This window comes from Brachypodium distachyon, chromosome 5 (genome assembly GCF_000005505.3).
Source record: "Brachypodium distachyon strain Bd21 chromosome 5, Brachypodium_distachyon_v3.0, whole genome shotgun sequence".
Lineage (NCBI taxonomy): Eukaryota > Viridiplantae > Streptophyta > Magnoliopsida > Poales > Poaceae > Brachypodium > Brachypodium distachyon.
The window spans coordinates 15,634,321-15,656,141 of NC_016135.3; the positions used below are offsets into that span (position 1 = coordinate 15,634,321).

At 48.8% G+C, this 21,821-nt stretch overlaps 2 protein-coding genes across 5 annotated transcripts; both read left to right on the forward strand.

Annotated features, from left to right (window-relative positions):
- The first annotated feature begins 4,027 nt into the window (after positions 1–4,027).
- LOC100841303 (sugar transport protein MST1) lies at positions 4,028–9,609 on the forward strand. The gene is made up of 4 exons (XM_003581251.4): positions 4,028–4,295; positions 4,402–4,721; positions 8,206–8,841; positions 8,931–9,609. The coding sequence occupies exons 1-4, from the start codon at positions 4,154–4,156 to the stop codon at positions 9,372–9,374; spliced, it is 1,542 nt and encodes a 513-aa protein (XP_003581299.1). The 5' UTR covers positions 4,028–4,153; the 3' UTR covers positions 9,375–9,609.
- A 1,206-nt stretch (positions 9,610–10,815) lies between these two features.
- LOC100839963 (sugar transport protein MST1) lies at positions 10,816–16,114 on the forward strand. Of its 4 annotated transcripts, none has more exons than XM_003579829.4 (4): positions 10,816–11,170; positions 14,198–14,517; positions 14,632–15,264; positions 15,356–16,114. In XM_003579829.4, the coding sequence occupies exons 1-4, from the start codon at positions 11,023–11,025 to the stop codon at positions 15,800–15,802; spliced, it is 1,548 nt and encodes a 515-aa protein (XP_003579877.1). In that variant the 5' UTR covers positions 10,816–11,022; the 3' UTR covers positions 15,803–16,114. The 4 variants fall into 4 exon arrangements, with proteins under 4 accessions (XP_003579877.1, XP_024311616.1, XP_024311615.1 ...); XM_024455848.1 differs by lacking the exon at positions 10,816–11,170 and adding an exon at positions 13,170–13,878; XM_024455847.1 differs by lacking the exon at positions 10,816–11,170 and adding an exon at positions 13,887–14,043.
- Positions 16,115–21,821: the final 5,707 nt, after the last annotated feature.

Below are 21,821 nucleotides of genomic sequence, written 5' to 3' on the forward strand. Positions count from 1 at the left end.
TGTTTAGATGATATCAAATTTTCATCGAACAATTCGAGCCCTAAAGAATAATATTCTTTCCGATCCCACATTACTTGTATCAAATTTATCCAAATATAAATGTATTTATGTTTAAAAAGCGTCTGCAACCAAAAGATCAAAGTAAGACCATCCATTTAATATTCCATACCACAGCAATGGTATAAGATAGGACAGTCAAGCTTAAGAATATAAGCTCACTGCTTTGCTACAGAATCATAATAAAAAATAGTTGAGATAGAATTACAGATAATAAGTGGCACTAAAATGCTCAATTACAGCAAGAAGTGCATTGAGGGGGAAAAAATACACTCGGTCCCATCCATGCACACAATATACGTTTCATCTTTACCGATACGAGCCACGGTTCAGTACTTCATTCCCCCCAAGACTTTGTTCGGTACCAAAGTTTTCGGAATGTTTTCTAAGGTATTATCCACTCCAAATAGAAAAACGCTAGAAACCCCAAATGATTGTTTGGTAGGAAGGGTTTAGAGAGGATTATCTCTAGTTTCCCCTCACAAAACACTCCTTTTTTTTACCAAATTAAAACACTTTCCATACTACTCCCTCTGTTTCTAATTAATTAGCGTCGGATATTTTGCAAAAAAAACCTTGCTATTTCTCGAAATTGACCTGCAGTCCACGTCCTACAAGAACTTTTGCAAAAAAAACCATGCAGTTTTTCGAAATCAACTCGGAGTCTACATTCAATTGAAGATATGTACTGCAGGTTGATTTCGTAAATTAATAAGGTTTTTTCTTTTGCAAAATGGACGACAAAAACACTAGTGTTTTGGATTTTTGAGGGTTTTGGGTGAACACCCAAACTACTCAAATAGCAAAACACTGGTGACTAAAAAATACACTAGTGCTAAACAAGACGGAAGTATTCACTTCTTCTTGCTTCTTGTATTGCTTCTGAACCATGCTAGCACAAAATATTCCAGTCCAAATTTCATCAACCTATATGCCTATTTGTATTCCACGGAGAAAACACGGGAGATAAATAAACATAATGCTCGTCATTGTTGCACATGACACAAATAGTCATATTTATTTTGCTTTCTTTAATCTAGTACACCTGTGCCATGTCCGTGACACGGTGACGGTGAATGATGCAAAGTCTTCGGCAGTAGTACGGTACATATACTGGTTATAAAGCCAGCCATTGTTCACTGGGCTCGTTTCATGATTCCATCCTGTGGTTGAGACAGCTAGTTGAACTTTCTAGTCAATATACTACACGTCATACAAAATTATGTACGAGTAGATGTTCTTCGGAGCCACTGCTGAGCGCTCTTTGCTTAAATAAATACAAGTGGAACAAAGCATGTCTGGGCTACCCAATAGTTAAAGACCGGATGCCGACTACACAAGTATATACTCTTCCCTTTGAGCAAATGAATCATCATCATGCCTAACGAGTGGTTAGTGCTCTAGCTGACTTTTTCTGTATGTTTGGAAGAGTTCTGATTGATCTGGTGGCCTGCCTACTGACTTCGTAGCTGGTTTAGTCATCCCAGTGTTCCTACTATACTAATGCACTCGTGGATTGTCGTGACTAGTTGTAAGTTGAACCCGGAAAATGATTTTGTATCTACACCGTCGATAGTCGATAGTGAGACGTCGTGAGACATTATTGATGATTTCGTTGATCTTAAGACTATGTGTTTTCGGTCTTCTATGCGTGCTACATGTATGTGTATTTGTGTTATATACTCGGTGTTTCTCTAAAATAAAGATGAACATTAGTACTATGCAGTGCCGTATAAACCATAAAGGAATTTTTTTTGCTCATTTTTTACCCAAAAAAAATTCGGTTTTGTTACTGAGAGGTTGACTGAGTTGACGTGCTCGCCGACCTGATCGTAATCAAATGATACTATTTGAGAGAGGAGAGAGTGGAAATGGCCCTCAAATATTAATCAAACAGAAAACTTGAGAACATTTACTCACAAATCAGGCAACTGAAAAAGAGCCACGCCCAACAAAATTTTACGTGAAACGGCACGTGCGTAGTCTGCACGATAGGGTTTACTGTAGGACGCGGCGGTCTCATATTGACCCTTTTTTTTGTTTGTTGTTCTCACGTTTGTGACGATCTTCCCCGAAGAGAAAAGATACGTGACAATCTGTATTTCTGCAAAGTTCTGCTTTTTTTGAGAACGTGCAAAGTTCTGCTAATGTTGCGCCCTTCCGTGTGACACTGAGAGCTTACGGCCCAGACCTTGTCGCCGTCGAACCCGTGGGCCGTAGGGAAAAGAAGTGCAGAGACGGTTTGTCTGACCACGAATCATCTGCTGGAAACAAGCCCATAAATCCATCTCCTGGAGTATCTCATACCAGCTCTTCCCCTAAAAAGAAAACCTAGACTAAGCTTCTACTACCAACAAATAATAACATCGAACTCAAAGCTTTTTTTTTCTTATCAAAGAGAGGAGGTATACCAACGGTGGATTTTACTGTAAGATTATATTTTAGGATCTGGAGGGAGGAGATCGCTGTTCAATTATCTTAAAGAAAAATCTTGAGGTGCCTGAGAGTATTTTTATCTGAACTCTTGTTTCGTTTTTATTCTCTCGTGACAGTCCCCCCGGCGAAAAAAGAAAAAGAAAAATAACTTCTTGGCTTTTTACTGTATCTACCGTCGAAAGCATTAGATCAGGCTCAGGCTCGGCTTTTCTGCGATGATCGATACGAAATTCAGCGAGAAACTGTCTATGAACAAGCATTCTGAACACGATGGTTCCCTGTGTGGTGTGGTAGGTGCTCTGCATTACATTTTGGCATTTATGCCTTGGCATTCTGCAGGTTGTTGCAGGATCCCGTTCCCGTGATGCAAACAACAGTGAACTATTCTTTGAGGGCTCCTTGAATCCATATGCTGAAGACACCTTATGCATTTGACTAGTAGGTAAACCGTAATATTCCTCCGTCCAACAAATTATGTCTCAACTTTGACTAAATTTAATTGCATCTATACATTAAGTCATGTCTAAATACATCTAAATTTTAACAAATTTGAGACATCTTTTGTTGGACGGAGCGAGTAGTATAATTCCCAGAGAGTTGCAGTCTTGCGGAAGGTTGTTTTTGGAGAATAGCATCATATCAATCCCTGAAGCCTGGCATTTACATTTTAAAACATTCATGTTCAGGGTCTTGAAAGTCTTATAATTCTGCAACTTTTTAATACAGTCACCATCCTTGTACAACATATGGATGTACAATATATTCAGTTGTTGAGCAGTTGAGCTATAAACTGTAGTCATGCTTTGAAATATAAGTATTACTTGTACAACATATGGCACTTTTTTCTTTCTTTCTATGGAATACCATGTTTAATCCCCGTTTTGGGCTAGCATCTTTTCCAGGCTGGTTACTGCTAACAATTGATCTATAGGTGTTGATCTTTTCCCGTACCAGCTAAATTAACTGCTCCTGGATTGAAACTACACCCAACCTTGCTCATATCTATAGGTGCTGATCATTAGAACTCTGTTGCCACCGGGTTCATCCAATGATTTTCTGGCTTGCCTCGGTCATGAGTCTCATGACATCTGATCGATCCCAGACGACTCCCAGTATTGATATGACTGTTGAGAACTCCGGTTTGTTTGGAACATTGCTACGATAAACTACGCGATTTCTCTTAAAACTAAACTGCACGATTGAATATCTTGTACGCAGGTGTCTAGGTGAGCACGAACAGTGTTCAGTCCAAGTTGCTGTAAAAAACAATGTTCTCTGTTCGGACTTATTAGGGATGAACTTGCGACCATGCTATCTTAAAAAATGGATGCCATATTGTCACTGCGTCACCTGTATACATATCTTGCGCAAGGAAACGTGCTGATTAGTGGACTATCTTCAACACGTCTAGCACTAAGCACTCGATCGAGCTACTAACCAAGCCGAGCTAGTTAGTTGGCTGTCTACCGACCACCTGTATGCAGCACGATGTCCTTTGTTGAGTCTAGCCACCGGCATGTCAAAGCCTCAGAGGCTGCTAGCTACATATTCCTCTCCCGTGCTATTTGACTAGAGCTAGCTCTGCGCTGGCGTTTGATAGGGAGGAGGTAAAACAAAGCGCGCGAGGCGAGGATACACGCACGCAGGCTAGCTGAGAGACATGGCCGGCGGTGCCGTCGTGGCGGCGAGCGACGGCCGCCCTGCCGCGGACTACGGCGGAGGCCTCACGCTGTCCGTGCTCACCACCTGCGTCGTAGCCGCCTCCGGCGGCCTGATCTTCGGCTACGACATCGGCATCTCAGGCAAGAGCTTCTCTCCCTGTTCATTTCTCTTGTGCTCTAGGATCGGGAGCTAGCCAATGTGACAAACAAAGAGTGAATTGACCCGTGTTAAATTCCTCTGATCCAGGCGGGGTGTCGCAGATGGAGCCGTTCCTGGAGCGGTTCTTCCCGCACGTCCTGGAGAAGATGGCGGCTTCAAAGGGGAACGACTACTGCCTCTACGACAGCCAGGCGCTCACGGCCTTCACGTCGTCGCTGTACGTCGCCGGGCTGGTGGCGTCGCTCGTGGCCAGCCGCGTCACCAAGGCCATGGGTCGCCAGGGGATCATGCTCATGGGTGGGGCGCTCTTCTTCGCCGGCGGCGCCATCACCGGCGCGGCCGTGAACGTCGCCATGCTCATCATCGGCCGCATGCTGCTCGGCTTCGGCGTCGGCTTCACCAACCAGGTCAGTACTGTCGCTTGCTTCCATCGCATAGGATTTCTTTGCTCTAGGCGTCGGCCGGGCGCACGAAGCGCAATATCAGGAGCCGTTCGGCTGCTTCGCGCGTTGCCGTTTCATCTACAGCGGGTGTCCGGCGTTTCACCCTTCACTTAATCACGCGTCACAACATATTGTTAGGAGAAACAATCTTGCAGCGCATCGCTCCCCGCAAGCCGTGGTCGCCGGCAATGGCACATCTAAACAAGTACTCCATATGTCTCATATCAAGCGACTCAAATTTGTTTAAATATGAATGTATCTATGCCTAAAAAACGTCAAGATAGTCAAGATACATGTAACAGAAAGTCACCTAAAAAATAGTTATTTCTCGGTAAATCACTATATATCAAGCCTACCGTTCTACCGAATTTATTGTTTCACCTTTCGATGTATCAAATGGGCGTGGACCGTGGATAATGCCACGAGAGGGTGTAACTCACTGAAATTCATCCACTCACATGATCATTTCAGATAAAGCACTTTTTGTTTAAGAAAGATGAGATAAACAATTGTCTTTTGATTTTGCACAAGACACTATTTTTTACAAGTTATCAACTCAAAGCATTATTCCCTACATCCATAATTATTTTAACATTTTCTGAAAATCCCAAAATATCAAACCACTATTTAAACCAAACAAGGGTTTATTTTAAATGGTTTTAGAGGTTTTTCAAAGCCATTTGTCTTTCACTCAAAGCCATTTGTCTTTCACATCGCAATGATTTTGCCAAGTCGAAACTTTAGAAATACCCTAATCAACCACTTCCAAGATAGTCCTCTCGAAAAGTTCACTATCCGAACACTTGTTGCCGTCTCTCAGCAAACAGAGCCGAAGTCAGTTGGGTGGCTGGATGGGGCGTACCCCACTCTACGATTTTGGTGTCACCTATATATACTAATGATAATATAAGAAAATAAAAATAGAAAAAAAAGGCAATTGCCTACGCGGAAAAAGCCTTCAAAGGTCCAGTTGTCCACCCTGACCAAAAGTTCTAACTCCGCTACTTGCCCAAGTCACCATGGCACACCACCTCACCCATACCCAAGGAACTGCGCCTCCACCTAGGGAAACACACCCAAGAGCAGCATGCCAACGACCACACCATCTCACTCTCCACGAGATCATCGACGAATGCGACACTTCTCTTGAAAATAAGAACTCCAGATGGAAGACCTCGCCGCTTCTTTCACTCCCATAGTCTTCTCGGATGGCGGCGAGTAAAAAGAGGATATATAGAACGAAGATGAGGACAATGGCCAGAGCTTTTCTCTCACGGCAATGGATAAAAGAGAGACGGACATGTCCACATCATGACATATTGAGATCACTGGACTAGCACCACCAAGAGGACACGTGAATGTGGCGCCAACGGCGTCATGAGCCACCCGAGACGGCCCATGTTTCTGGATAGAGGACTGCATCAAATCGAAAGAAAACAACATAATTCAGGTTCCCGAAGAATTTTTCTTTCTTTTTGTTCTCATGTACGTATGCACCAAGTCCGTGCCAGTGAATGATCCAAACCAAGTCTTCGGCTTACATATGCTGCGCATAAAGCCAGCCAATGTTCACTGGACTCATTCTGTTTTGCGGTGGACTTGGCTGGTTATTCTCGGACAGCTAGTTCAATTTTCCTGTCAATGCTACATATAGCATCATATAAAATTGGGAAGACGTATACTATATGCACCGGAGCCACCGATCACTCTTTGCTTAAACAAAATGCAAGTGGAACCTTGCGTGGCTGGACTACTACCCAATAGCAGTAGACTGCATGACGAGGTAGATAATATTGTATTTATACTTATACTAATACTCTTTAAGCAAATGAATCATCATCATTAGTTAACTCTCCTGTTAGAGACCTGGCGGCATGCGCCTAACCACCTCTGCGTAGCTGGTTTGGTTATCCGAGTTCCTACTAACAAAGTCCAATCGTGGGTTGTCGTGACAATGTTAACTTAACTTAATTGAACAATGGCTTCGTATTTCCGCCGTCCCACTTTCTCTTGCACTGAACCTAAAACGTCAGGGAAAGGGTACGATTTTTGTAAGATCTAATATACAAACAAATCGACATTAGAGCTACTCTTTCCGTTTCAGGATGCGATACGTTCTGGTTTTGCGTAACAAAAGGGTTTAGGTTTGTCCTAAGTCAAATTTTTCTTAAAGTTTAGGGGTGCCTAGTTGGTAGAGCAGGGATAAGCTTCCCACGGTCGAGTCTGACAGCCCCTTTTTTGACTGACGGAAAAGGTTTTTGTCCTTTTTTTTTTGTTTTCTTTGATTACAACAAAGTTAGGACTTTTTATATTTAAATACAGAGGGAGCTGTGGTTGCATTGACATAGATGACCGCCTCTGCTGTGTGGAAGAAAAAAGAAAAAGAACGAAAGGGGACAAATTGAAAAAAAGAAAGAATGGAATCAACTTGGGTTGGGTCCAAATTGAAGTGTTGTATACCTATTCTAGGAAGAATAAAAGTGTTGCACACTGCTCTTCCCATGGTGGTGGCAAAGGTCAGGGGCAAGGGGCGACAAATTGGATTTATTAGACACGCCACTTACTGTGTACTGTGCACACATTCTGCTCGTGCGGTGTCCTGGCTGCGACCCACATGATTGATTCTTGACGGTATGGGCTAAGGCCAGACGACCCCCCGCGCCAGCAAAGAGAAAAGCGATATACTAGTACTGAAAAGAAAAGGCTCAGAAATGGTTTTGCTTGTCCGAAAAAACTTAAGTGAAGCATCGAGGTGATAAGGTACAGAAATCATGGAAAAACTTCCATGGGATAGGGCCTCACCTCCTGCAATGTGAGGCTCCTTCTTAGATTGTTCCACGGCAAAGGATCTTTTATGAAATCCTGATGATGCAATAAAACCTTAATGAAAGCAGAATGTGAGCTTAGTGGAAATTGTCTTCAGTATTTCCCTAAAAAATAGATTGTCTTCAGTAACAGAATTCAGTGCAACTGGAAGAAACCTTCAAAAAAACTAATCGAAGTGGAGCTAATAATAGCCCCTCCCTTATTTTTGAAATATAAGAAGTCTTAACTTTGTCATAAATCAATTTTTTAAATATAGATAAAAATATCCACATTTAAAATATCAAATAAGCATATTATGAAAAAATATACTATGATGGAATTAATTAACTAATTTAGTGTCGTACATGTTTGTAAATTTTTCTATAAACTTAATCAAAGTTTCTAAAAATTGAGTTGTCACAAACTAGCACCCGTTGAGAAACGAACGGAGTACAGTAGTTGCCATGGATTTACGAGGGTCCTCCGTAGAAACTCTCTAGTTACAAATGTGACTTTGCAAAATCAGTTCGCAATTGAGACAAACCTGTGTTTTATTTACGTCTGCAGCACACAATTATGCACCACTTACCAACGATGACGATTTCATCTGACCGACTGATGCCCTTCTTGAGAAAAATGACAGGCTGCTCCTCTGTTCCTGGCGGAGATGGCCCCGACGCAGTGGCGCGGCTCCCTCACCGCCGGCTTCCAGTTCTTCCTCGCTGTGGGCGTGGTCGTCGCCAACCTCACCAACTATTTCACCGCGCGCATCTCCTGGGGCTGGCGCCTGTCCCTGGGCCTGGCGGGCGCGCCGGCCGTCGTCATCTTCGTGGGCGCCCTCTTCCTCACGGACACCCCCAGCAGCCTCCTCATGCGCGGCCAGCCGGAGAGCCGCGCACGCGCCGCGCTCCTCCGCGTGCGCGGCCCGGGCGCCGACGTTGACGCCGAGCTCAAGGACATCTCGCGCGCCGTGGAAGTGGCCCGGCAGAGCGAGGACGGCGCGTTCCGCCGGATGGCGACGAGGCGCGAGTACCGCCCGCACCTGGTGCTCGCCGTGGCCGTGCCCATGTTCTTCCAGCTCACGGGCGTCATCGTGCTCTCCTTCTTCTCGCCGCTCGTGTTCCACACCGCCGGCTTCGGCAGCAACGCCGCGCTCATGGGCGCCGTCATCATCGGCGCCTGCAACCTCGTGGCCCTCATACTTTCCACCCTCGTCATCGACCGCTACGGCCGCAAGGTGCTCTTCATGGTCGGCGGCATCCAAATGATCATTTCCCAGGTACATACATCCATTTCCGGTGTTCCATACGTAAGTACAAATACATATAAACTTGAATTCTAAGTTCTGACACGATTGGGGCTTTGAAGGTTGCGGTGGCATGGATCATGGGAGCGCAGGTGGGGAAGAAGGGGGAGGCGCCGATGGCGAGGCCGTACGGGTTAGCGGTGCTGGTGTTCACGTGCCTGCACGCGGCAGGGTTCGGGTGGTCGTGGGGGCCGCTGGGGTGGGTGGTGCCGGGAGAGATATTCCCGGTGGACATCCGGTCGGCGGGGAACGCCATGAACGTGTCCATCGGCCTCGGCCTCACCTTCGTGCAGACGCAGTCCTTCCTCCCCATGCTCTGCCGCTTCAAGTACGCCACGTTCGCCTACTACGCCGCCTGGGTCGCCGTCATGACCGTCTTCATCGCGCTGTTCCTGCCGGAGACCAAGGGCGTGCCGCTCGAGTCCATGGCCACCGTCTGGGTCAAGCACTGGTACTGGAAGCGCTTCGTGCAGCCGCAACCAAAGAGCGCCGAGGCACTCACCTAATTAATACTCCTACTTGATTTACCAGACTAAAGTAGTACGATTAGTTTTGTTTTTTTGTTCTATAATCCATTCGAACCAGCAGCGCATTTGCGCAGCTATATTTGTCATGCTTTTGTTATGGCATTGTTTTTATCTACCTATTATATTAGTTGTAAGGTCTGTAATCTTCAAACTGAGAAAAACTTGTTATCTGAAATTAACTATGTAAAAACTGGTTAGGCATTGTTTCTGTGTTTGGCAGCTCTGGTTTCTGGCTCTCATGGTGTCCCCGGAGCTCTCCTTTTACTAGCTTTCTTCCGTTTGCTTTCCCTAGTCGGCTGCGTGCTGCGACACTGTATTTCTGTTCTGAAAAATGATGGAAAAGGAGAGATCTCAGGTGGTATGGTCGGCTGCGTGACACGGGAGAGCAGGTCTCTGGAACCCCAACGTTCGAGATTTTGTTCGGGAGACGATCGATAAGGATCTTTGAGAGCGTTTCTACGCGACAACGATCTTCACTCTGTTTTTGCTTCGTCTTCTTCATCACCAAATGCTCCCATGCATATTAAATCACTAGATGCTTAGAAAAATGAAACAACTTGTGTTTGTTTAATTTTGTCCAGTAGATCATTGTAGAGGCTTAAAACATATATGTTTTGCAGGAAATGTATTTATTAGCTTTTTAACTAGTTAAGATCTTGTAAATTGCATAATAAATCGTTGGCCTGTTAGAAAAATGTGAAATCCGCTTTGTTAGTTTCAACTTGTCCATTAGCTATTTCTGGAACCGAAAAACATGTAACTATCTTTCAATAAATATGTTTAAGAGGGAACTCCAGCGCACTTCACCCATCCTCCAAGCCAAGTAAGCTTAATTATGAAGTTCCTTCCGGTTGGACTCCAAAAAAGAAGATGCACCTTGTTGATATAATTACTGTATCAATCCTCTTAAGCTTGGTCCAGAATGTCGAGAAGTTGTCCTCCTGTAGCTTCCCGAAGAAGTTGACTCCAAATTTGGTTAGACTTACAAACTAATTTAGCCTAAACTAATTTGAAAGCCTAATTAGATTAAATGTGGGGCCGGCTTCTTCAAAAAGCTGTGGAAGGACAACTCCCGGACAAGCCCCCAAAAGAATTAGACCTAAATATTGAAGCACCCGAATTACCAATCTTCTCGGCACAATAGCGTGTTAGCAAATGTGTTGGAGCAAAGCATCGTTGCTGCCGGAGTGTAAAAGAGAGCAAAATTCAGTTGCTCATGAGCTCTCTCAGTTCGCCAAGCTAACATAGGTCTCTTTTCTAGCAAGAAAAAGAAAAAAAATCTCTCGGTGCATTTCGAAAGTGGGTTAACAACCTTCTCTATTTCCATTCCCCAATTTACCCCTTCCGTACGTTCTATTTACTCCTAAATGCAGCAGGAGAGAGGCAGAGAAGTCGCTTTCCCCACACTTATTCTGTTCCACAGGAGCATACAGTTCGTAGAAGCACCCCTCCAGGCAATTAAGCAATTGCTACCACCTCACTAGCTCTTCGCTGTTCCCATGTCGTCGAGCGTATATAATATAGTCGCTGCGGCAGTATAGCTCTCTTTCTATTGTTTAAAAGACTGCCTCTCCCAAACCCAACCCACCGCGATCCGCCGCCCAAGGTTCCGTAGCAGCAGCAAATAATGGCCGCAGGAGGATCCGCCGCGGCGGACGGCGGCGACCGCCTCCACGGCTACGCTGCCGGCGGCCGCGTGACGCTCCCCGTCGTGATCACCTGCCTCATGGCCGCCTCCTGCGGCCTCATCTTCGGCTACGACATTGGCGTCTCAGGTGCGCGTAAGCTTCTCCCGTGGCTTTGATACATGAACATACTCTGCTTTTCCCCCCTTCTTCTTCTTCAGAAATTTCATGAATTATACGAGCCCACATGTATCATGTTCTGCACTTTGATTACGAGCCTTAATCACTCGCCGCCGACCATGTATCCTGGGTTGTGGTCAAGACATGGCTTGCGTTTATGGATGGCCGGCTTCACCAAGCGAACGCCTTCCTTAATTGGAACGAGGCATGAGTGCAGCTCAAGTTGTAAAATGCGCTTACTTTCTCTGTAGGTTTCAGCAGATGAGTACGGATAGATCGCATATGCTTTACCGCTGCTCTTCTACTTTCATGCAACAGAACCTACTCCTGCTGACTTTTCAGAGGAAAGGAAATCTAGCTTAATTTTTGCTAGTAGGCTGGAGAAGTTACCATCCATTTTTTCAAAACTTAAACAGCGCGCGTCGTTTTGTTGGCTTTCGGACATCAATCAAGAGTTGGGTTTCAAAAAGATAGCGTCGATGCTCAAAACAGCAGATTTGTTCTGAAATCCATTAGACGGGCACACACTTCTATGTTTACTCCTCCCAAGTGCTCGGTCCAAACCAAACAAAAATACCAAGACATCATCACCGACTAACTGTGCACGTGTATCGGATTCATTTAGAAAAAAAAAATCAGCCTTTGTTTTTCGGACACTGAGAAAAGTCAGTTCTAGCAGCACCGTTCGGTGGAAACATAACGCCAAATTCAACTTTGACCCAAAAGGATTTCGCAGCCAGGTACACCACATGGTCCTGATTCCTGAAGAACGGAGAGACCGTTTTCTCTATGGCCTTATCGAAGAAAAACTAGGGAGCATTTTAATTTCAGCTAGGGATTTTCTTTACGGGACAGGATCTTTTTTTCCAGGGATCGTTTCGAAAAGAAAGGTGGTTTCAATAGGTCTATAATCTTAGACCAACATTTCAGTACGTTGCTTCACCCAATCAACCCGAAAGCCGAGACAGGGCATGCATGACATCCAGCCACTGGCCAACTACATGCAAACGCACCCCCGGGAATCAGAACATGTGTGTTTCCGTGGCCCTGTTGCTAGCTATCTGCATGTCGGGGGGCCTGTTCGTGCCATCCAGAATACAGGCAAAAGCATTTTTCACTAGCTAGGTGAGAATCCATCCCGGCCACGGCCAGTAGATCTTGCATTCGGCCCCTACTGACGACCCTTCACAAACTAATGGGAGAAAAAGGATGAGAGATAAGGAATATCAATTATTACCACTAGCTATGTGGTTTGGATTCTCTGAAACCTAGTTCGTAACAAACTAAGGGCCCGTTCGGCAGCCCTCCGGCTCCGAACTCCCCGTGCAGATCTGGTGGAGCTAGGCCGAACGGAAAAACTCCGTGGAATCGATTCGGCGGAGCGCGGTTGTCTGTAGTTCATTTTCTAACAGTGGCGTTCACTAGCTAAACAATAGATACATAGCTAGGTCTCATCTGTCAGCAATGTGTGGAGGGTACTTAGCAGTGTTGTCGCAATTACACAGTAGCAGCAGGAAAGTTTCGGAAAGCAAAAGCAAATCCACTGAGGTCAATCGATAGCAGGCTGAGAACTGCATCATCGATCAGCATATAACTGCGCAGAGTAAAAACGTGCAGGCATGGGAAACAAGATCGCACTCGACGGGTCAGCGAGCTGAAGCATGCTTGAAAACTGGACAGCACAATTCGATGGACATGTGTAGATTGATGCTGTCAACTTGTCATAGCACTATTGAAGACACTATAAATATTAGCCACGAGATGCGCGTTTATGTTACTCTTTATTAATTTTTCTTGGAGAAATATATATATGCTGACAACTAATTACTTCCTCTGTACCAAATAGGATAAGTTTTTTTAGTTTTGTTTCTTAAAGTTTGTCCATACTTATAGCAAAATTTACTAACATCTATAATTTAAATTAATTTTATTAAATCCTTCATACTAGTATATTTATTTGATATTTAGATGTTAATATAATTTTTCTATAAACTTGTCAAACTTTACTCAAGACAAAGTTAAAACATTCTATATTTAGAACAGAGGTAGTACATGCTAATGAACAAGTCATCTGGCTGGAATAATCCGATGTGGATTATTCAAGGTACTCATCTTAAGTCCACCCGTGTCTCATCTCTAACCAGATGCGCTCAAGCAGGACCGTAGGTCAGAAAAGCAAGTAATATGCCAATATTCTAAAAATATATATTATAGTGGGATGTCGCTATAGTCAGTACGTATGTATATAACGTACGTAGTTTGTCGTCGGCAGATCGATATGTATATATACGCACGCATAAGCTTGCAGATATGTGTGGCCTTGTCTATCTCTTTGTCCTGTATGGAAATATGCTGCCGCAAACAAATACTGATATGTGGAAATATTATGCGATTGCTGGAAATACTACTCCCAGAGAGTCCCAGTGTGGATTAATTAAGGTTCTTGAGTCCACCAACACGCTAGCCAGTCACGTCTGAAACAGATATGATGCTTAGGCAGATCATGAAAGGGAAATTAGAATAAGCACATGTTCCAGTTAGTATGGGGTGGCGTTATAGTTAATACAGCGTATTGGTATAATTAGGGAGAGATAAATGCGTCACGTCGGCAACAAAAGATGTATGGTACATATCCTTTTGATTTAGACATTATTGGAGGCATTCTCGAAATGTCGAAGGTACCATATCTTAGCAAAAGGATTTCACAAATGGATCCGGCAATCCGCAAAGATCAAATATATATAAGCTAGTGGTGTACTCCCTCCGTTCCTAAATATTTATCGTGGTTTTAGTGCAAATTAGGAACGGATGGAGTACATAAATTTAGGTAAAACTGGCCATAGGTATAGAGTATTCGTATGCCAATTTTGATGGTTGCCCGTTTGCATCTTTGCAAACGATGTCCCGTGATCCCGTCCTTGAAGCTGCAATTGAACAAAAGAAAAACTAAGATTCAAATTTACCGATGGATCGATGAAATGTTACGTGTATACTCAGGTGGCGTGACGCAGATGGAGTCGTTCCTGGAGAAGTTCTTCCCGGAGGTGCTGACAGGGATGAAGGGCGCCAAGCGGGACGCTTACTGCAAGTACGACAACCAGATGCTGACGGCCTTCACGTCGTCGCTGTACATCGCCGGCGTGCTGTCGTCGCTGGTGGCCAGCCGGGTGACGAGGAGCGTGGGTCGGCAGGCCGTCATGCTCAGCGGCGGCGCCCTGTTCCTCGCCGGCTCCGCCGTCAACGCCGCCGCCCTGAACATCGCCATGCTCATCATCGGCCGCATGCTGCTGGGCTTCGGTGTTGGCTTCACCGCGCAGGTCCGGCAACCCCTTAAATTAGGCCCAGCAGCCTGGCAGGGTTCGTATATAGGCCCAGTCTGTACTTGTACAACACGGCCTGCTTACACCACGGCCCACTTTCATTGACCGCAGGCGGCGCCGTTGTATCTGGCCGAGACATCGCCAGCAAGGTGGCGCGGCGCGTTCACCGCCGCCTACCACTTCTTCCTCGTCCTCGGCACGCTGGCGGCGACCGTGGCCAACTACTTCACGAACCGCATCCCGGGCTGGGGCTGGCGCGTCTCCCTGGGCCTGGCCGGCGTGCCGGCCACGGTCGTGGTCGTGGGCGCGCTCTTCGTCCCGGACACCCCCAGCAGCCTCGTCCTGCGCGGCGAGAACGACATGGCGCGCGCGTCGCTCCAGCGGATCCGCGGGCTGGACGCCGACATCGGCGACGAGTTCAAGGACATCGTCGTGGCCGTCGAGGAGGCCCGCAGGAACGACGAGGGCGCGTTCCAGCGGCTGAAAGGCAAGGGGTACCGGCACTACCTGGTGATGATGGTGGCCATCCCCACCTTCTTCGACCTCACCGGCATGATCGTCATCAGCGTCTTCGCGCCCGTGCTGTTCCGGACCGTCGGGTTCGGCAGCCAGAAGGCCATCTTGGGCTCCGTTATCCTCAGCGTCGTCAACCTGGGCTCCGTCGTCGTCTCCGGCTTCGTCGTGGACCGCGCCGGCCGCAGGTTCCTGTTCCTCGCGGGCGGCGTCGCCATGTTGCTCTGCCAGGTACCTAACACAACACCACGTTAATTCGGCACCCACATATACCACATGAGTCAATTTAACTTGAGCTTTGCAATTGGCTGGACTTGTTAAGGTGGGCGTGGCATGGATGCTGGCGGGCCATCTGGGCCGGAAAAACGCGACGACGATGGCGCGGAACTACGCGGAAGGGGTGCTGGCGCTGATGTGCCTCTACACGTTCAGCTTCGGCATGTCGTGGGGGCCGCTCAAGTGGGTGGTGCCGAGCGAGATCTACCCCGTGGAGATCAGGTCGGCGGGGCAGGCAATGACCGTGTCCATCGCGCTCTGCCTCTCCTTCGCGCAGACGCAGGTGTTCATCAGCCTGCTCTGCGCCATGAAGTACGCGATATTCCTCTTCTACGTCGGCTGGGTCCTGGTGATGACGGCTTTCATGGCGACGTTCCTGCCGGAGACCAAAGGCGTGCCGCTGGAGGCCATGCGGACGGTGTGGGCGCAGCATTGGTACTGGAGGAGGTTCGTCGGGGATGCCAAGCAGGACAGACAGGTCAACTGCTTGTAAAAATGCTGAACCGTGCTACTTCGCCACTTAAGTTCTACAGTAGTTTGCTGAACCTCCTTACGATTTATATAGTGAAAAAACCGAGAAAACATTGTTAGCTAGTAGTAAAATGTAACATACATAGGCGGAAACAAGTTAGAGAAACAGGATCATCGTGATCCACCACATACCAAATTCAGCCTAAATCGGTGTGGGGTCAAATGATTGATAAAGTAGTTCTATATGTGTAGCGAATAATCGTTCTTATGGTCTTCTACAAAGTTCGTGTGCTTTTATTCTCTTTAGTAAAAACTGATGCACTCTTACCTGCTCCATCCAAAACTCCGTTGAAATGTTGGTCTGTTCTTGAGGTGTTTTCGTTTTTTTTAGCATCACTCAATTTGTAATGAATCTGGTCGAAAACGAGTTGGGCTGGCCTTGCTTTAGGCTTTGTGATGCTGTGTGGATCTGAAAAAAAAACCTAGCCGTCGTTTTTAAAGCAAGCATCCACTATTTCGATCTCTGGCTGTTTTCAATCTGGGTGGTTCTACTGGTTTGTCTTTTCATGCTTTTTGTATTCTTCCACATCGATTCAATAACGGAGTGCGGCATCACAACTTGCTTTGCAAGAGGTGTTTTTGGCCAAGGCATTTAACGATCTTAGATTCCCACGTTTTGAGTCGGGCGGTTCATGTGACTTTTCAAAATTTATGATGTTAGTCTAGCTCGTGCAAAGTAAGGTATCTTGGAATATCATACAATAAAGGAATGTCAAGATGCAAAAGGTGGACCTAGAGACGTTGAGTATTATCGAGAATCTTTTTTGTTTGTGTTCGTTCTGATTGTTTCGATCTACTATGCTATCTTTCATGAATCAATGTAATCCAGGCCGTTGTTCTAAAAAAACATTTTGTGATTTTCCCTGAAAAATAGCAACAATGTGGATTCAGCAGTTGATTCTACTTACTTTGTAGATACTCATTCTTTTACATTGTGGCGTTACTTCTCAACGATTTCTTGTTTATAGATTCACATATTGATTCACTTAAAGAAGGGATTTTCTTGTTTCTTTTATCGTATAATTCTGAAATTTTGAATACATTTTTTTTTGCAGAAAATACCTAAGTTTTGAATTCTCGCTAGATGCAGTTACTCTCCTTCCACAGTGGTATGGCGCCCTTTCCTGTTACCAACTGTTAGATCCTGAGTTTGACTCCCCTTTTTTGCGTTTAAAATTTCAAATTCTCGAGAAAAAAGGTAGAACAGTGAGTGAGTACGGTGTACCACTGCAGCACCAACTTGTTAATGTCTATAAATAACAATACACAATATATCCTTGTATTAAGTGTTTATATTGAAAATTGCCAACAAGACGTAGCCATGCCAACTAGCCGCCGGTCAAAGGAGCCAACGAGTCAAACCTCTCATACCATGGTCAAAGGAGAAGAGGAGTTTGAGTAGGGCTCAAAAAAGGTGTAGGGATGAGTTTACCTCTTTGCCCTCACTTTTCCTCTCCCTTAAGGGTAGCCATGGTCTTTTGTCATGGACCCCTAGACTCTAAATACTCCCCATGGAGACATGTATCATTCACTCTCCATTGGAATAAGCTTAAAGGGGAGAGTGCTAGAGCAACCTAAGGAGCTCGCTCTCGAGTGCTTGGGTCGAGCTTAGTCTCGACTCGACCTCGGGGACGCGACTTAGAAAGCCTAGTTTCGAGGTTCAGGACCGTCTAGTACGACCTCGACTCGAAGTAGAGGGATCGGGTTAGAGTCTCGAGGGCATTCCAACCTTGCTACTTGGGAAGACAAGTTCGGCCCAAATCCGAAGCGGTCCCTAGAGATCTCTCACCATAGGTGATTTGGGAAGACGAGTTCGGCCCAAACACCCGGCTAACGACACCCTCGAAGCCTCTCCTAACATAGGACTACGTCGTGCCCGCAGGGTCGACTGAACCTATTCAAAAAATATCGATGTGTCAACTTGTCCAAGTGTACGGCGACCTTCGCTATAAGGCCGGCGTACACACCCTACATACAATTCTCACACTTGTGCCATCGAGCATTGGGACCCCTTACTCCTGTTGTTTTCTAGAACAACAATAGTGGCGCTGACCGTGGGGAACACTCGCCGCAATTGAAGATTTAATGGCACCGACGAAGCCTTCTTCATCGGCTGCCCAAGTTGCCGCGAAATCTACACGGTTACAAACGAACAAATCAAACGCCTCAGGGGCTCCCAAGGAAGGAGAAATCCTCACCAATCCGGACGTCGCCCAAGCATGGGCGCGGCGACGGAAGTCGTGGCCGCACCTCCGCTCCTGGCCGTCCCCGAAGGGGCCGAAGCACTCGAAACCGTCGTAGGCGGTCCCTCGGTCCTCACCGACATGGTGGCAAGGATCGGCGAGCTACCTATGGTTATCGCCCCCGCAAGGGATGCGGAACTCGGCATGCCTCATTCGATGGGCTTCGCGCCACCTTCTCTACAACCGGTAGTGACCTTGCCTTCGGAGCCTACGAGGGGAAACAATGTTTCGTCAGGAGGATCCGCACCGGAAAACCAAGGAGTCCCGGCTTACGACCCCTCCAAGTCGGGACTACCTCCATTAGCGCTCGCCGTGATCACTCATGGAGCTCCTTGGTACCACCCATATTGGTGCTCTCCAAGTTACACATGCTCCGAACCAGCCTCACTTTGCGAGCGCCCCGCAAGCGCCCCTTACTCCCCCCGCCGGGGCCGAACAAGGTGGCAACCAAGGACCGCCTCAAGATGCGCCCCGCGGAGAACGAGATCCCAGCGTGCATGGAAACGAGCAAGTGGCGGAGTTCGGAGCCCTCGCCGGCGGTGAAAGAAATCCTCGCCGACGCTCCGACCCTCCAAGAATATGCCGAGATCACTCTCCAAGTGATCCTTCTAGCAACGAAAGCGACTCCGACGAAGGAGGATCTCGCCGCCGAAGAAACCAGAGGGGCCGACCATCTTGTAACACGCTCACGCGGGAGATCCAAGACGCGGCCTTCTCGCCGAGGTTCAAGCCGCCGACGATACGGCCATACGACGGAGAGTCCAACCCTCTTCAATTCCTGGACGTTTACTCCACTGCCATACGAGCGGCTGGAGGAGGCCCCACCGAGATGTGCAACCTTTTTCCGCTCGTGCTCACCGGGATGGCGCAAACTTGGTTTTATAACCAGCGGAAAAATTTCGTGCATTCGTGGGAGTGCCTCCAAGAGGTCTTCATCGCCAACTTCTAGGGAAATTTCAAAGAACCTGTGCAAACTCACGAACTTTACGCCGTGAAACAAAGGCCGGGGGAGTCTCTCCGAAGCTTCTTCCATCGCTTTGCGAAGGTCCGAAACCAAATCGCCAACCCACCGTCGACGATCGTGATCGACGCTTGCATGCAAGGCCTTCTCCAAGGAGAAGTGAATCGCGCTCTAAGTCGAAACCCTCGAAAGACGACCGAAGAGCTCTACCAAATCTTGCAAGAATACGCTCGGGGCGATGATGGAGACATCGCCAAGAAGGACACGCCACGCGGCGCGCCGAAGGGACTCCCTCATCAGATCAGCCCCAGGCATCCGCATCATCTTCCAAGAGGAAGAGGAGGCGGGGGAAGAAGTCCCCCGGCGATCAGGCTCGAAAGATCTTCGCCGTCGAAGGGCAAACCTCATCCCAAAAGACTTGGCAGCCCAAGAAAGCCTCCTCTACCCACCGAGGGAAGCGCCGGAAGATGCCTTATCCACAACTCAGCGAGCCACAGCACCGAAGAGTGTAATACTGTCGTCGCACGGGGCTTTGACATTGGGGATGCGCGGGCACTCCCTTTTAGGTTCGGCAGTGGGCTACGGGGATCGCTCCGGCGATCGCCGACGGGACCAATGCGAGGCGTAGGAATGCACCATGAACGCTACCAAGGGCACATGCACACGCTTTTTACCCAGGTTCGGGCCACCTTGCGGTGTAAAACCCTACGTCCTGCTTGTCTGAGCTTGTATTATTGTGAAACAGAGGGTTTACAAGTTCCCGGGGAAGGGTCCCCGGGTGCTCTCTTTTCAGCTAAGTGCTCCTTGCTACTTTTGGTTAAGGCTAGTGTCCAACTGTGAGATTGTAGAATCCTTTGACCGTTGGCGGGGGTCCTCCTTTTATAGCCAAGGGGATACCACAGGAGCCACGGTGCATGGTTTACAAGTGGCGAGCAAGGAGCTCGGGCAGCTCCTCCTCGGTGTGCTGGCATGCATGCATGAGCGCCAACCCCGCTGCTAGGGGTCTAGAGCCTAACAAATAGGACTGGACAGCCACTGTTTGCCTGACTAGACGGGTAACGCTTCTGCTGTCGGCTCATTAAATGCGCCGTGCGCCTCACTCCTTGCCCTGGCGAAAGTGCACACTGGGCGCCTGGCACGCGCCCACGTGGCCTCGCTGCTGTGCTCGCTCGGCCCTGCCCTCACGGCGGGAACCTGCGCCCGGGAACCCCTCCTCCCGGAAGTGACTTCCCGGGAGGCGCCCAGGCGGGAATATTCCCCGAAGCCCCGCAAGCCCTTCCGGGCTGGTAGCTCTCCGGGCAGCCTGTACGTTGCCGCCCGGGGTGAGACCCTCCCAGGAACTTAGTGATGCGACCCACGCGTCATGCAACGGTGGTATCCCGGGTGCCACTGGTGCGACAGTAGCCCCCGGGCGTGGGCCGACAACACCAGTTCCCGGGCAACCCCTTCCCTGGTCGGTTGCCGGGCTACGCCCCAAACGACGTGTGGGTCCCAACTTGCCTTGGGCCCGCGTCTCTTCGCCGTCCCGCATACCCTGCCGTTACGGATGGGGTAGTGGGTGCGAGATTTCCGTTGTAACCTCCCCCTTAAACAAGGAAGTTAAGGCCACTCTTCGCATTATCCTTTTGATTAGCAATTATCCCAGCGCGCCCGTAGGGTGCGGAATCAGCCGTTACCAAACGGTGGTGTTTCGCGCCCGCGACCGGATGAAGTCTGAGTTCATCGTCCGGTCGGAGAAGAAGATCGAGAAGGAGTGGCGGGGTGACTGGTGCTGGGTCCGGGTAAAAGACCCCGAGGAGTTCATCCTCTCGCCCACCGAGCTGCCGCAACCCCACACCGGCTGGTGGGACCGCTACCACCGCGTCGCCGATCTCCTCCCCATCGTGGAGAAGATCTAGGCCTTGCGGCTGGCGGGGCTCACCGACGTCGACGTGGCGCGAACCTTCATCAGCCGACGAGTCGCGCCGCTCCAACTGCGCTCCCGCCCCGCGTGGATGTATACGGGGCCCGGGGACAGGACACGCCTCCATCGCGAGGGTGTGGATCAGGAATCCCTCCAGGTGTGGGTGAAGGGGATCTCCGGCGAGGACCTTCCCGCTACGGGGTTCCCGCCGGGGGTCATCTCTCTCCACGCCGGCGTTGCGGGGCTCAACGACATTGTCGCCTCCTTCCCGCCCTGCAACGAGTGGGGATTAATGGACGACACCCCACTCGGACCCCGCGCGCTCCTCCACCGGCAAATCACGGGAAGCAGGTGCTTGAGGAGAGCGGGGGCGAGTCGGAGATAAGCTAGGCCTCCCTTCGGTCTTCGGACGACGAGGCGGGCCAGCCTCCCGCGTCCCAGGTAGTCGTCCCCGTGGACGACGATAAAGAGGACAGCGACGACGTCCGCCCCTGTGGCGGCTCCCAGCTCCGCGGCGGCAGCCGCCTTGGCGGCGTCTGCCGGCACCTCAGCGGCGACCACCCCTAAAGTGGTTGCCGGAGCCACGGCGGTGGCTACCCCAGCAGCGACCGCCAGCAACCCGGCGGCGGCTACCTCAGCAGCAACTGCCGGGGCCGCGGCGGCGGTCGCCAAACCGGTGTCGACCCCCGACGTTGCGGCGGCTCCGTCGGCTCCGTCGGCGGTTCCTCCGGTGCCCCGGGCCGCGGCAACCCCACGGGCAACCACGGCCCCGCCTGCTCGGGGGGTCTTCCGGGGCTTCGCGCTCCGGCGCAACCCCCCGAGGGCTGATTCGCTGGCAAGCGCCAGCAAGAGGGGGAGGGACGACTCCCCGCCT